Source organism: Anolis sagrei, chromosome 1, assembly GCF_037176765.1.
Source record: "Anolis sagrei isolate rAnoSag1 chromosome 1, rAnoSag1.mat, whole genome shotgun sequence".
NCBI classification, from domain to species: domain Eukaryota; kingdom Metazoa; phylum Chordata; class Lepidosauria; order Squamata; family Dactyloidae; genus Anolis; species Anolis sagrei.
The window spans coordinates 268,274,010-268,288,182 of record NC_090021.1 but is presented as its reverse complement, the minus strand read 5'-3'; the positions used below and the strand labels follow the sequence as shown (position 1 = coordinate 268,288,182).

Sequence of the window (14,173 nt, the reverse complement as noted above, 5' to 3'; positions counted from 1 at the left end):
AAGAAATCGCATGAAGTGTCCACCTGTCACCACTGTCATTGCTCAATGAGACAGAAAACAGGAACAAGAAAAAGAGAGAAACTCAATTTCATTAATCTGAAAAGTAGTGAATAATAAGCGTCACTAACATTCCAGTTCGTTACTGCAGGACGCAATTGGTTTCCAAAATGACTCATTACAAGTAATACATTTTTCAAAGCTCTAATATAAAGAGATACTTAGCTCATAAGTTCTAGAGGAGATTATTGTTTCTGCAAACAATAACATCATTATGTTCCTAAGCTTTTACTGATACTCTTATGAAGCTGAAGACCAGAAGTGGTAACCATATGGTCCACCAGATGTTTTTGGACTACAGCTTCAAATGTCTCTGACCATTGCTTATTTGGCCTAATGCTGACGGGAGCTGGAGTACAACAATATCTGGAGGGCAACGTGATTCCTTTCTCTCTTAATAGAGCTTTAGGCACATAGCAATGTGTGTCTGCAAATGCAAGTAAAACAACTCTATCTAGCTGCCATTTCAGTTCAGTTACATTCACCAGCAAAAGCTCATCACTGATGTCTGACTTGGTTGGAATAACTTTGCGACTCATGTAGTACAAAATTTGGGACAAGAGTGAGAAGTACTGCAGCCTTTGTGAACCACTTTCAATATTTCTATATTCAAATTTGTATGAATTGCTGTTGAACTCCAATCTTGTCAGGGGCCGGGGTGGAGAGAAGAAGAGTCTCTGTAGTCTGGAAATGTGTGGTAGCATTGTTGTAAAAACTTTGTACATAGCTCTCATTTAGGATTAGCTTCCATAAGTGTATGGAAAGATCTTGCATACAAAACCTGTGTGGCTATGTGTTTTTGATTTGACTAAAGGCTGAGAGTGTCAGTGAAGCCACCCATTTTAGTGGATTTTTGCTTGTCTTACAGTTCTGTGGGCCCACACTATTCTCCAGGTCCCCATTATCTAGACTCCCTAACTGTAGCCTGAGAATGAGTACAAATTTTGTTATCTTCTCCATCCAATCTTAGTTTGAGAATCCCTGTTGTTTATGAAGTTTGGGTAATCCAACCAATAATCTAGTTAACCATGCTATACTATACTTGTTTCATTTGTGGTGCGGCTCTCTTAGTTTCAGTGTTTTGCAATAGAGAAACTGCCACATAATTTCTTTTCACTGAGATGTCTAATACCTACAAACATAGTTATATATTTTAATAATAATAATAATAATAATAATACATGTTATTTATATTCCACCCTTTCTCTCCTAGGGGACCCAGAGCAGATTACAGCATTTACAGGAGACATAGGCAAACATTCAATGCCTTACAATCACATACAATGAGACAGACAAACACAGACAAGGCAAAGGCTTCTCCTTTCATAAAGTGTGCTATTATTATTATTATTATTATTAATGTTGTTATTATTATTATTATTATTATTATTATTATTAAACATGATATATACAAATGTAAGATCTTATGAAGCCTGCACTACCCATCTATTCATAGAGAAGTTCCAATTAATTCATTACTTACTCCTGAATAAAGGGTATAAAAATCTCAGGTGCAGGACCCCTTGGCCCATTTAAAAATCTTTCTGTTTTGAAAGCCTTCCTGAATAAAAGGTTTTATTTTATTTATTTATTTACAGTATTCATATTCTGCCCTTCTCACCCCGCAGGGGACTCAGGGCAGATTACAATGTACACATACATGGCAAACATTCAATGCCATAGACACACAACACATATAGACAGACAGTCAGAGGCTATTTAACATTCCAACTTCTGGCTACCAGGGGAGCTGTCTCTTCACCATCCATCTGTGACACTGATGAAGTACTTTCTGCATTCCCCGCATGCTTTTGCTGGAGATTTTTTATGGCCTCATAAATTTTTGTTTAATTAGTCTCCCCACACATAGGTGGTACCTAAATTTCCCACTTTAGCCTCTCACCCGAAGGTTAGCAGGGAGGAGGTCATTCTCACATCCCTGGGAAGGAGGTATTTCCAGAGTTGAGGGGCAACCACCAAGAAGGAAGGCCTGCTCTTTCGTTCCCACCAGCCAGACTTGAGATGGGGGTGGGACTGGGAGAAGGGCCTCTCCTGAAGATCTCAGGCAGATTTGTACAAGGAGACACAGTCAGTCAAATAGCCTGGACGTGAGTCATCTAGGGCCATAGAGCTCATAACCAGCACTTTGAATTGTATCCAGAAACAGACTGGCCGCCACTGAAGCTTCTACAACAGGGGGGTTGTCCACTTCCTGTAGCCAGCCCCAGTTAATGTTCAACAGCAGCATTTTCAACTGCTAGGGACATTTAAAAATGTGACCCCCATTGCCAAAATTCATTTTACAAGGTTACAGCAGTATCCACAAAGGATGCACATTATACATTTTACATGCAAACTTTGCTCTTTGTGAGATTGTAATCTACAGGGTCTGTAACGGTACATAAAAACAGTGTTTAGCTGACCAGATGTTTTGTTTCTAAAGGGTATGACTCCACTCATGTATGCCTGCTCCGCGGGAGATGAAGCTATGGTCCAGATGCTTATTGATGCTGGAGCAAATCTAGATATACCAGTAAGTAAAGGCACTGCATGCAAGGGTATCACTCACATGTAAAATGGGCAAGAGTCATAATTTAGCAACTGCAGAAAGAGTTTTTACGGAAGATCATGTCAAGGTTTTTTTTTTTCAAAAACATGTCTTTTTTATTGGTACTAGAACAATAAAGCTTAAATCACCTTCAAAGCTTGCCACAGATGAGATAATGATTAACACTGGCACTGTAACAAGGAGACTGGGGGCAAAATGTTGCCCCTCTGTGAGAACAGCCTTCAAAGAAAACCACTAGATGCATTAGAGGAACCCAAGGGATTGAATACACTGATTGGTGTTGGCAGTACATTCTGAGTTGTGTCAGCTTGCTACTCCCAAGGGCTGCAATTTACCAAGGATGGGCCACTCTCAGACATATTTAAAAAGTATAAAGAGAGGGTTTAAAATGGCAATGGATAAATATTCTTTCACTTGGTTTTTTTTTTGTTTTTGTTTTTGTTTTTTGTTTTTTTTTGCCACTAGGTCCCTGGCAGTTCATCTCGATACCCATCAGTTCACCCTGATAGTCGACATTGGACTGCACTCACCTTTGCTGTGTTACACGGACACATTTCTGTAGTTCAGGTGAGTAAAAGGCAAGACATAAATCTTTCAAAACAGTTTGATGTGAGAACAAAGTTGACAAGACAAGAGCTCCTCTTCACAAATTACACTTTGGTAAATTGAACATCTTATCTGTGTAACTCACTTTTTCGGTCACTGCAGAGGTCAGAGTCTTCTAGGTCTCTCACACAATGACCCAAATCTCCCATAAATCCAGATTTTGTTTTCACACTTCCTGCTCCCAACATGGTCATGTAATGGCTAGTGGAAAGTGGGAGACATTTTAGTGTCTGGCTATAGGGACATAGCTAAATGCTTCTCAGGTGTCTGCTACTCTCCACTTTCCATCTTTGTTAGGGACTGGCAGTGTGAAAAAGGTATTTTACAGGGAGAGCAGACAAGAAACAGGCATATTTCCACCTGAAGAATATTTATAATGCAGTATAACCCCTGTATCTGCAGGGGATTCATTCATGAACGTTTTGTGGAAACAGGAAAAGGTGGAAAATAGCAAATGCTATTGGAAAAATGACTTCTGCAGAAGTTACCATTGAGTCATCCTAGAGAACAAAAAATTTTCTAGACAGGTATCCTATCTAGAAACATGGTAGGTCTTCCAGGGCAACTTCAGGAGGGAGCATATCACAGTGCTTAATGGACCTAGAAAATTCCTAGACATGTAATGTTTTCAGATTCAAGTAGGTGAGGCCACAGGCATTCCTCCCACAGATATGGGAATCATCCTATACATTTTCATAAAACAGCATCTTGTCCATGATGTGCAGACTCTGAAGCCAGTCATTTCTCCTGATTTCAGAAAAGACTTTGAAGGATATATTTGTACTAAAGCTATATGTGTGTTTCTACCAGTTGAACTATCCAGAATTAGGAGCCTTGAATTATACAATTATGTGATTGGAGAAATGAGTTTGAATCACTGCTGAAGCACAAAAGCCCATTGGATAAACTTGGGCAGGTTGCACTCTCTCAACCTCAGAGAAAGACCAACTCCCTCTGAACAGAACTTGCCAAGGAAATTCCATGAGAGCACACAGCAATTAAAGTAGCAAGAATTGCCAGAGATTCCTGGCTCCTCTAACAGAAATCCAGTTCCCAAGAAAGAGGAGACGAATATTCAACAATCTCAAATCAGAAGCAAATATATATAACTCAACATTGCTTTCATAAAGGGTTCTTCTCTTCCAGAAATGGTCACTTTGTATTCTCAAGTATACATAAATATTGCATGCATCAATTGCACAGATTCCCTTGCTGGTCATTCTGAGGCTGTTTTATGAGATTTCCCCACACTATTATTATTTCCAACACTGATTGTGCAATTCATTACTGTAGATCAATGGAGTCATCTGGATTTCCCAGGCTTCCTGATAATTACCATTTCCTTATGGATGTGGCAAGAAGGAATTCATTTTACAAGAGTATGGGAGACAATTTGAAAAACTCTGGCATCACACCGCTTCTGCTAGTCTGGACTCTGGCCATCAGAAATTTTTTATACTGGTCAAGGAGAATTTGAAAGTATACATATAAATGGAATTAAGCATGGATCTATTAAAATTAAATAGCTAAAACAATGACAACCATTAACAATCTGAGTGAAGAGCTTGGGTATCAAACTAAATGTAGTTGGTTTCCAATAGTGGAATCAGGAACAAATCTTGGAGACCACATGTCATCAGTCTGCAGTGAAGAAAAAGAGTATTATCTCCATATGCTTGTAGATGTATGGAATTTATTCTGTAAAAATTCCAACACATTTTGGCCTGGATACAGATTAATTAGCTTCCTTGAAAATAAACAACAACAGAATTTGAGCATCCCTTATCTAAAAAGTTGAGGATCTTATGTCTTCACCAGTAATGGCCCCACCCTCTATCCCATGTGCATATTTAGTTGGGAATTAAGAATGCCTCCTTCATATATGGAGAACCATACTATCTTTGTAACTATTTCCATATTATGTGTGTGAGCTCAGTAAAGGAAATGTGAATGGCTCCTTGGTGAGAATGAGTGTTAATTCAGTAGCTGTAAAAATGCAAATCACGTGATTGGAACTGGATTTGCTATCAATAGCTGTCAATAACCTATCAATAGCTATATTGACAGGTAGCTTTATCAGAGTCATATAATCATAGGACATTAAAACATTCTCAAGAAGAAGCATAAGTGGTCAGCCTGTCCTTTCCAATCACATCAGGTGTTCTCTTGCTGCTGTCTTCTTCCTATGTGATTATCTTTGCTGTGGTCAAAGGTGGTGGAGAATTAGGGACCATTGATTCATTGCAAGCCCTGATAATACATCCATCTTCTCCCTTTCATGTCAATGGGAATTAAAAACAAACAACAGCCAGTTGTCAGCTGGGGTGAGAGAAATAAGCTCTTTCTCTTCATATAAGTAACACGTTATTGTGGATGGTGTGCATTGAGTTTTGAATTATATGTATATGCAAATGCCCATGCAAATGGGATTTCACCTTCAAAGACTTGGAGCTTTGCCAGTGCACTCTTTAGTATTGCAAAGGTTGGGCATGCTTAATTTACACTTGAGATAATAAGTCGGGGTTTTGCCCCAGAGACACCAACAGAATGTCTTAGAAGGAATTAAGTCGTGAATTCTCTAAGCCATGTTTATGTTAAATACAATTAATGTTTATTCCCTCCCAGTTGTTTGGTTGTGAACATTTCATCTCTGAAAGTACAAATTGTCAACTGATTCTAGTAATCTCTGCAAATTATTGCATAACCAATCCTGGTATCGAAAGGAATACGTCATGGGTAGAGATATAACCTCAGGTTGATCTATTCTGGCATTTGTGTGACTGACAACGTGCAACCTGACAAGCATTCAGAAGTACCAACCAAAAGGCATTTTCCTGCTAGCAATATTTATTTTCCCTCAGATTTTATAATATTTTAATATTACTTGGGGGAAAATAGCTATTTGAACAGTTTCAACAGATGCTGGAAAAACAGGGGGTTTAGAGCTTTGATATATGTTTTGGACTACAATTTCCACAATCCCTTTCCTTGGCCATCCTGACTGGATCTTGTATGAAATAAAATCCAAAACATCTAGTCACATACTTCCATCCTTTAAAACAGAACCCTTGTTGTTGTTGTTGTTGTTGTTGTTGTTGTGTGCCTTCAAGTAATTTCTGATTTAGGATGACCCTAAAGTCATTATAGTGTTTGGTCATTATAATGTTGCAAATAAGACAAAATGCAGCAGCCAGGCAGGCATCAGATGTGCATTTTAGGTTCCCTTATAACAACTGGTCCTCCAAGAATTGCACAGGCTTCTATTTGCTTCTGAGCTCAACTCAAGATACTAGTACTGACCTAAGAAGCCCTAAATGACTTGGGACCAGGATATCAAAAAGGCAGCACCCTCCCATAGGAGCCTGCCAAAAATTTGGGATCTTCAGAGAAGACCCTCTTGTGTATCCTCACACCTTGGGAAGTTGGGTTAGTGGGTATACCTAACAGGGTTTTCTTTGTAGCAACTCCTTGTCTGTAGAACTCCCGTCCAAGGAAGTTAGGCAGGCCCATCTGTTTCAAGCTTCTGATGGGCAGCCAAAACAGTGCTGTTCCACATGGCGTTGGGTTTTCAAAATGGCTATTAAACTATTTTAAACCTGGGTTTTAGGATTCTTTTTAGAGTTTATGGGTTTTTAAATAGTTTTTAACACACTTTTCAAGTGCTCTTACCTTTGCAATGTTTTGATTGGTTTTATTTGCTTATTTCCTTGGGAGCCTTTGTGGACTGGGAATAGTATAAATTAGGGATCCTCAAACTTTTTAAACAGAGGACCAGGCCACAGTCCCTCAAACTGTTGGAGGGCCGGATTATAATTTGAAAAAAAAACACGAATAAATTCCTATGCACACTGCACATATCTTATTTGTAGTGCAAAAAACACTTTAAAACAATACAGTAATTAAAATGAAGAACAATTTTAACAAATAAAAACTTATTAGCATTCCAATGGAAAGTGTGGGCCTGCTTTTGGCTGATGAGATAGGATTGTTGTTGTTGCTGTGTGCTTTCAAGTCATTTCAGACTTAGGTTGACCCTGAACAAGTGCTGGGTAAATGTCCTTGGAGGGCGGTATCCGGTCCACGGGCCTTAGTTTGGGGACCCCTGGTTTAAATCATAGAATCATAAAGTTGGAAGAGACCACACACACTTTCTACTTCAGCCTCCTGCCTTATAAGAATATATAATCAAAACATACACAAACAAATATCAGTAAAGTGAGGTGAACCTTTCACAGGGTCTTCATAACAATATTTGTTCAGAGGAGGAAGGGCCCTAGAGATGCAGGAATAAGACAGAATGAATGCTAAGAAGATTATAGCAACTTAACTTCATAACAATTGAGAACGAGAATTACAGGGTTAAATGAAAAGAGGCTAATTGAAAGGTTTTGCAGTTAAACTGGATTTTGAGGACAGATTAGAGAAATAGAGGTTTGCATCCTATCAGAGAGCATATTTCAGACATGAAGAATGAATGGAATCATTTTTCACAAATCAAAGGTTTCCAAGTATTCATTCCAATATTTTTTCAATAGAAGGCAGTGATATTGGATTTTTTTTGCCATTTTTTCATGTCTTACCGGGAAATGGTTTTTTACTTTAGATAGTTGGGCACCATTTTCCTGATTTGGATAGAGTATTAGGTTTGTAGTAACAGTTCTGTCACAACTTTGGGCACCAGGGAAAGGAGATGGGGATCCAAGGCCCATTAAATTAGCATAAGGAGGTTCTCATATGGGACCTGGGGAGTGGGAAACAAGAATCCTATGCTGCTTAGGGTTGTCCGTCCAACCTTTCTCTGCTTCCAGGTGGCAGGAGGACCACAATAGGTTCTGCCCATTCGAAATCTGCCATCTAATTGGAGGGCTCGGCAAGCACTTTGGGTTCACTGACCAACAGGCGGGTCAGTTGATGCCTGGATCCAGGTCCATGTCAAGTTTATTAGCAGTTGTAACCAGACAATGGTCTATATGTGGTCATTGAGCATATTTGCCACAAAGTTCACAAATTATTTTTTTCATGTGTTAATCTGCATTCTCTTCTCACTGTAATTTAACTGATTTTAGAATTAATGAGCAACAAGTCTACTTGTGCCGGGGGGGGGGGGGGGGGCAGATAACCACTTTATGTTCATCAGTGACTTTAGGGAAAGAACGAATGCAGCAAGCCTGCTGATTTTTTCCAAAAATAGTTATTTTTATTTTTCTTATGCTGGTTTTATGAATTGTTTGTTCCTGTCTTCTTCAGTTGCTCTTGGATGCTGGTGCTCATGTTGAAGGTTCTGCTGTGAACAGTGGAGAAGAAAACTATGCTGAGACTCCACTTCAACTGGCTTCGGCAGCAGGCAAGTCTCAACAAGAATTGCATTTTCACTCTCCAGAAGCAGCAGGAGAAGTGTAGAAGCCAAAGATATTAAAAGTAGTTGTGTACAATATTAATGTTGCATTCAAACTTCAACATGTCAAAACTGTGTCCTTGTTGCACAGACTAGGAAAAATGATGTCAGAGTTGCCAAATGAACTTTTTTGTTAAAAAAACCCAAAAAAATTATGATAATATTTTAATTCATAATATATTTAGTTTGCCCAATCGGGCACTGCAGTTATGTATATAGCTAGTCCTGTGAGCTACATTTAGAAGGTAATATACCAATAAAGTGTACACAGCTATACCCAATTTGAACAATCTCTTCTTCCTTTTTGAGGTGGAAAGCTCATAGAAATCATGTGTAAAACCATTTAAAAATTGATTTTAGTGAATGCACAATAGAATTTCATCTCAATCTCCATGCCCTACACTATGCACAGGATTTCCATTTCATCAAATTGTTGCCATGCATGCAACAATTAAGACCTGTGTTTTTCTGCTTTACACATTTTGTGTTGTGAAAAGGTGACACAAAAACCTTTTTCACAACAAGTAATTCAGTAGATGGAGAACTTTAGGAAATACAATTTACCTTATTCAAAATGCTTAAGACCAGAAGTCTGCAGGATTGTGGTTTATTATTATTATTATTATTATTATTATTATTATTATTATTATTGACTGCTTATACTTGCATATGCATACATCATGATGTACTTGCATCTTGGAGATGGAATCCAAGTTGAACCATGAAATCAATTGATGTTTCATTTGCACCTTATACACATAGCCTGAAGGTATAATCTCTTCTTCCTTTTTGAGGTGGAAAGGTATAATGATACAATACATTGAATAGTTTTGCGTATAAAATAAAAATTGCGTACAGTGAATAATAAGAAGCAAAGGTGTCTCTGTCTCAGTCACCCATTTTGGAATAGTTTGGATTTCAGAATTCTGGATAAGGGATGCTCGACCCATACTAATGAAAGTAACATTGCTTGTCTTTGTAGGCAACTATGAGTTGGTCAGTTTGCTGCTAAGCAGAGGAGCAGATCCTCTTTTGAGTATGTTGGAAGCTAACGGGATGTCCTCATCACTTCATGAAGAAATGAACTGTTTTAGCCATGCCGCTGCACATGGACATAGGTAAACCACATATTCTGGCTACTTGTGCTTAGGTTCCTTTTGCAGACATATATGCTCACTGAGTGAATGGTAACAAATAAGACACAATGCATGGGAAATAATGTCTTTTTCACCTTCAGGGCTTATAGTTCTACATGTGAAGTTACTTCACTAAGTTCTTTATATAAAGAATGTTACTCTGAGAACTTCACTCATAGTCCTATACATTGAAGGAACGTGAATAGAGATTTAATTTCTGATGAAACATAATTAAAGTCATGTTTGGTGCATTGATTGCCATTTCAAGTGATATGTTTTGGACAGCATTACTGTTGTGGGCAGTAATGACATCCAAAATGTTCTACACTTCAGCAAAATTTCAATGAAAATGTGTCAGTGATTGTAACAGTAACTTCTCCCACATTGTACAATATGTGGATCATATTGTACCATGCCTTAAACCATCTTATGCTTTTAATACATTTAGTTTAATTTGTATGAAAGTATGTGTTATATTATGTTTATTTAAGTTCAAATTTTGGTTATTTTTGTTTAGTTTTATAAGTTCTATTGAGATTATGTTACCCATTGTTTTTGACTTGATTTGTTGCTTGCCTGTTTTTTGCAGTGAATGTTTGCCATTGTTGTTACTATTGGAAATGGCCTTGAGTCTGCTCAGGGAGATAGGACATGTTATAAATAAAGTATCATCATCATCATCATCATCATCATATAACTCCATTTACAAGCATCTTAAAAGCATCACAAACATACTCACATCCTTGTCATATTAAGGCAGGGGTCCCCAAACTAAGGCCTGGTGGCCGGATACGACCCTCCAAGGTCATTTACCCAGCCTTCACTCAGGGTCAATCTAAGTCTGAAACGACTTGAAAGCACACAACAATAACAATCCTATCTCATCAGCAAAAAGCAGGCCCACACTTCCCATTGAAATAAGTACAAATATAAACATATAAGTTTATATTTGTTAAAATTGTTCTTCATTTTAATTACTGTTTTGTTTTTAAGTGTTTTTTGCACTACAAATAAAATATGTGTAATGTGCATAGGAATTCACTCATGTTTTTTTTCAAATTATATTCTAGCCCTCCAACAGTTTGAGGGACTGTGACCTGGCCCTCTGTTTAAAAAGTTTGAGGACCCCTGTATTAAAGAGTTGAAGGAACAAGTGCATAAATGCACACAGAATAGAGCAGACAGAGAAAATGAAATGACTTATTAGAGCTGATTTGCACACATTTCACTGTGAGGATTGTGAGGTATATTGGCTTAAATCCTAAAATGCATTTTAAAGTAAAATTACAGAAGAGATGTGTCATATCCCTGCCTGCTTCTTGCATTCATCTGTGCCACCCAGAAAGCTTCTTTGTCTTGAAGGCTCTCCTTAACAATGAGGCCTTAGAAAGTAACCAGGGAAGGAAGAATCATCCCTAATTGGGTGGTTGAAACAGTTCCTCCCATCCCCAGGAGCCCCGTATCCTGTCCTAAACATAATGTTGAAAATAAGTCCTCCAACTCAAGACGGGCGTTTTTGGAAACATATGAGATTTTCTGGCATATAGTGTCTTCTATAATCCAACATTTGCCAAATCCATAATTTCACAGAAAGCAACCATTCACTTATTCCTGAAAATGTGCAAGGAAAGCTCATAGAAAATATGAATTCGTGCCGTCTGTAGTCCTGTAGAAAATGTATGTTGTCTGCCTGTTTGTAGAGTGTGCAACAGCTAGGAGTAATTTAGTTGAACCACAGACAGTTGGCTTGGCTACAGTATCAATTTGTGTGGTGTAGTGGAACTGAGGCCAGGAAGACCTGCTCAGTAGTAAAGCTCACTGGGTAACTGTGGGGTTTTGTAATGATAGCATGACATAAGCTTCTTGGAGTGGAATACTAATTTGAGTGGGACGAACATAAACAAGCTCACAAACACTTCAGTGTAGCTGAATGCTACTTTTATCCTACTGAAACATAAATAGCAGAACTTGAAAATATTTGATTAAAAATAATTCATCAATACCCCTCTCCCCAATTTGTGAACATACTGAACTGAAATTTTAGAAGTTGTTATTTAAACAGGTAAATGAAAACTGCAGAAAAAGGTTAACTCATTATTGAAATTTCATATTGTATTACATTTTAAATTTTGGCATTATTTGGGAGTTATGTGGGCCATTTTGAGTGCACTGTAACCCCCTGATTCACAGATTCAATATCCACAATTTCACTTATCCACACTTAAAAAAAATAATTCCCTTACCCAAAAATATTTGTGGGCCTCTCTAGGTTCTCCAGGGCAATCCTACAGTATGCTTCAAGCCCATGTTTGGCACAGTGGGTTAAACCCTTGTGCTGCTGAACTGCTGACCTGAATCTGTAGGTCGTGGTGAGCTCCCACTGTTAGCCCTAGCTCCTGCCAACCTAGCAATCCGAAAACATGCCAATGTGAGTGAATCAATAGGTACCATCTCAACAGGAAAGGCAAAAAGGACGCTTCATGCAGTCATTCCGACCACACAATCAGGGGATATCTATGGACTACACCGCCTCCTCGGCTTGGAAATGGAGTAGAGCACCTCCCCCAGAGCCAGAGATAAGCACTGCCTCCAGAGCCAGAAATGAAAGAAGAAGCCTTTGCCTATGTCTGTGTTGTTTGTGTTCCATTGTATTTCACTGTAACAAGGCATTGAATGTTTGCCTGTGTCTGTTTATGTGCTGTAATCTGCTCTGAATCCCCTTGGGGAGAAGAGTGGAATATAAATAAATTTTGTTGTTTTTGTTGTAGTTGTTGTTATGTTTAGTCAAAATATAGACTTTTCTATTACTCATGGTTTCCTGTATCCATTGGGGTGTTGACTAAAAGAAAAAAAGGGGTCATAATGTACTTTTAATTAATCTCATACATTTTCAATAAGTTAGATAATAAGTTTTGCTTTAGTGATGTATGAATTATCAAAAATGTTATCAAGTTAGGTTTTACAGCAGTGTCTCCAAGCTCTGAAAAAAATGTCAGAAGTATTTTTTTTTCAGAGCTTGGGAAAACTGCTGTAAAAGCTAACTTGATAACATTATTGCTAATTTATAAATTTATAATTTATAAATTGGTTTACTAATAATTAAATTTAGAAAGGTTACAACAAATACGGGGATCTTACTCTTCCAAACTACTGGAAAAGGCTCACTTGTTTTGGAACATATGAACTGATCATATACACTACCATTTCCTTTCCTTGTGCAGAAATGTTCTCCGCAAGCTCCTAACTCAACCACAGCAGTCCAAGGCAGATGTTCTGTCACTGGAAGAGATTCTAGCAGAAGGTGTGGAAAGTGACACCTCCAGCCAAGGAAGTTCCAATGAGGGCCAGGTTAAACTGTGTAAAACCCGGATGAAGGCTTTACAGCAGGCCATGTATTACAGCGCTGAGCACGGCTATGTTGACATTACCATGGAGCTCAGAGCACTTGGTAAGTGATACTAAAGGTTCTTCTAGTCTAATTTCCTGTGTTTTTCATAGTGAACCAAAGCAGGAAGTGAAAGGAATAGTTCTTGCATATGACAGGGATAGGGAAGATGTAACTCTCCAGATGTTGTTCGTTTGCAACTTCCATCAATCCGAGCGTAGCAAGTAACATAGCCACAGCCAACAATATCTGGTAGCCACATGTTCTCCATCCCTGTTGTATATTGTTGTCCTACAGCAACTGGTATTCATAAGAACACTGATGAAATGGTAATCATCTTGGTTCATATTTGCTGACAATCTCCCCCCCCCCCATAACTTTGTATAAATCCCTTTTTAAAACCATCGAAGGTGGCATCTATCTTATGGATATGATTTCTATACTATATGATTCCGTATCCAATGAAAGTTTACAGTTTTTAGGTGTGCGTATATGTACCCATGCACATATTTATGCTGCATGTTCATCTCTGCCAGTGGTTCCCAAACCTTGATCCTCCAGATGTTTTAAACTTCAGCTCCCAGAATTCCTTACTATTGGCCAAGTCAGCTGGGGCTTCTAGGAGTGGAAGTCCAAAATGCCCAGAGGGCCAACATTTGTAAATCACTGGTCTATGCTAAACCAATCTTGTCCAACACGGCACCCTCTCGATGACTGGGCCTCAAACTTCAAACTTTGGCCCTCCAGGTGTTTTGAACTTCAACTCCCACAATTCCTAACAACCTCAGGCCCTTTTCTTTTCCCCCTCAGCCACTTAAGCAGAAGTTGAAGTTCAAAACATCTGGAGGGCCAAAGTTTGAACATGCCTGCTCTATATGATTGGACATGTTCAGTCATCTGAAGCCAGAAATCTTTATTAGGCAACTATTTGAAACATTTTTCTTGTTCATATTGTTACTCATGTAGAAAGATAACTCTTCTTGGAAAAATATATTTTTTACTTCTGGAGTAGCACTTCAGAAATG

The 14,173-nt window shown here is 38.4% G+C and overlaps 1 protein-coding gene across 1 annotated transcript in view; it reads left to right on the top strand.

The window, feature by feature from the left end:
* The window catches only part of ABTB2 (ankyrin repeat and BTB domain containing 2), a 178,971-nt gene that overhangs the window by 150,420 nt on the left and 14,378 nt on the right, over positions 1-14,173 (top strand). Inside the window, exons 6-10 of the mRNA XM_060764970.2 lie at positions 2,501-2,590; positions 3,092-3,193; positions 8,480-8,576; positions 9,610-9,745; positions 12,985-13,211. Coding sequence (XP_060620953.2) covers positions 2,501-2,590; positions 3,092-3,193; positions 8,480-8,576; positions 9,610-9,745; positions 12,985-13,211 — 652 coding nt within the window. The remainder of the gene's footprint in view (positions 1-2,500; positions 2,591-3,091; positions 3,194-8,479; positions 8,577-9,609; positions 9,746-12,984; positions 13,212-14,173) is intronic.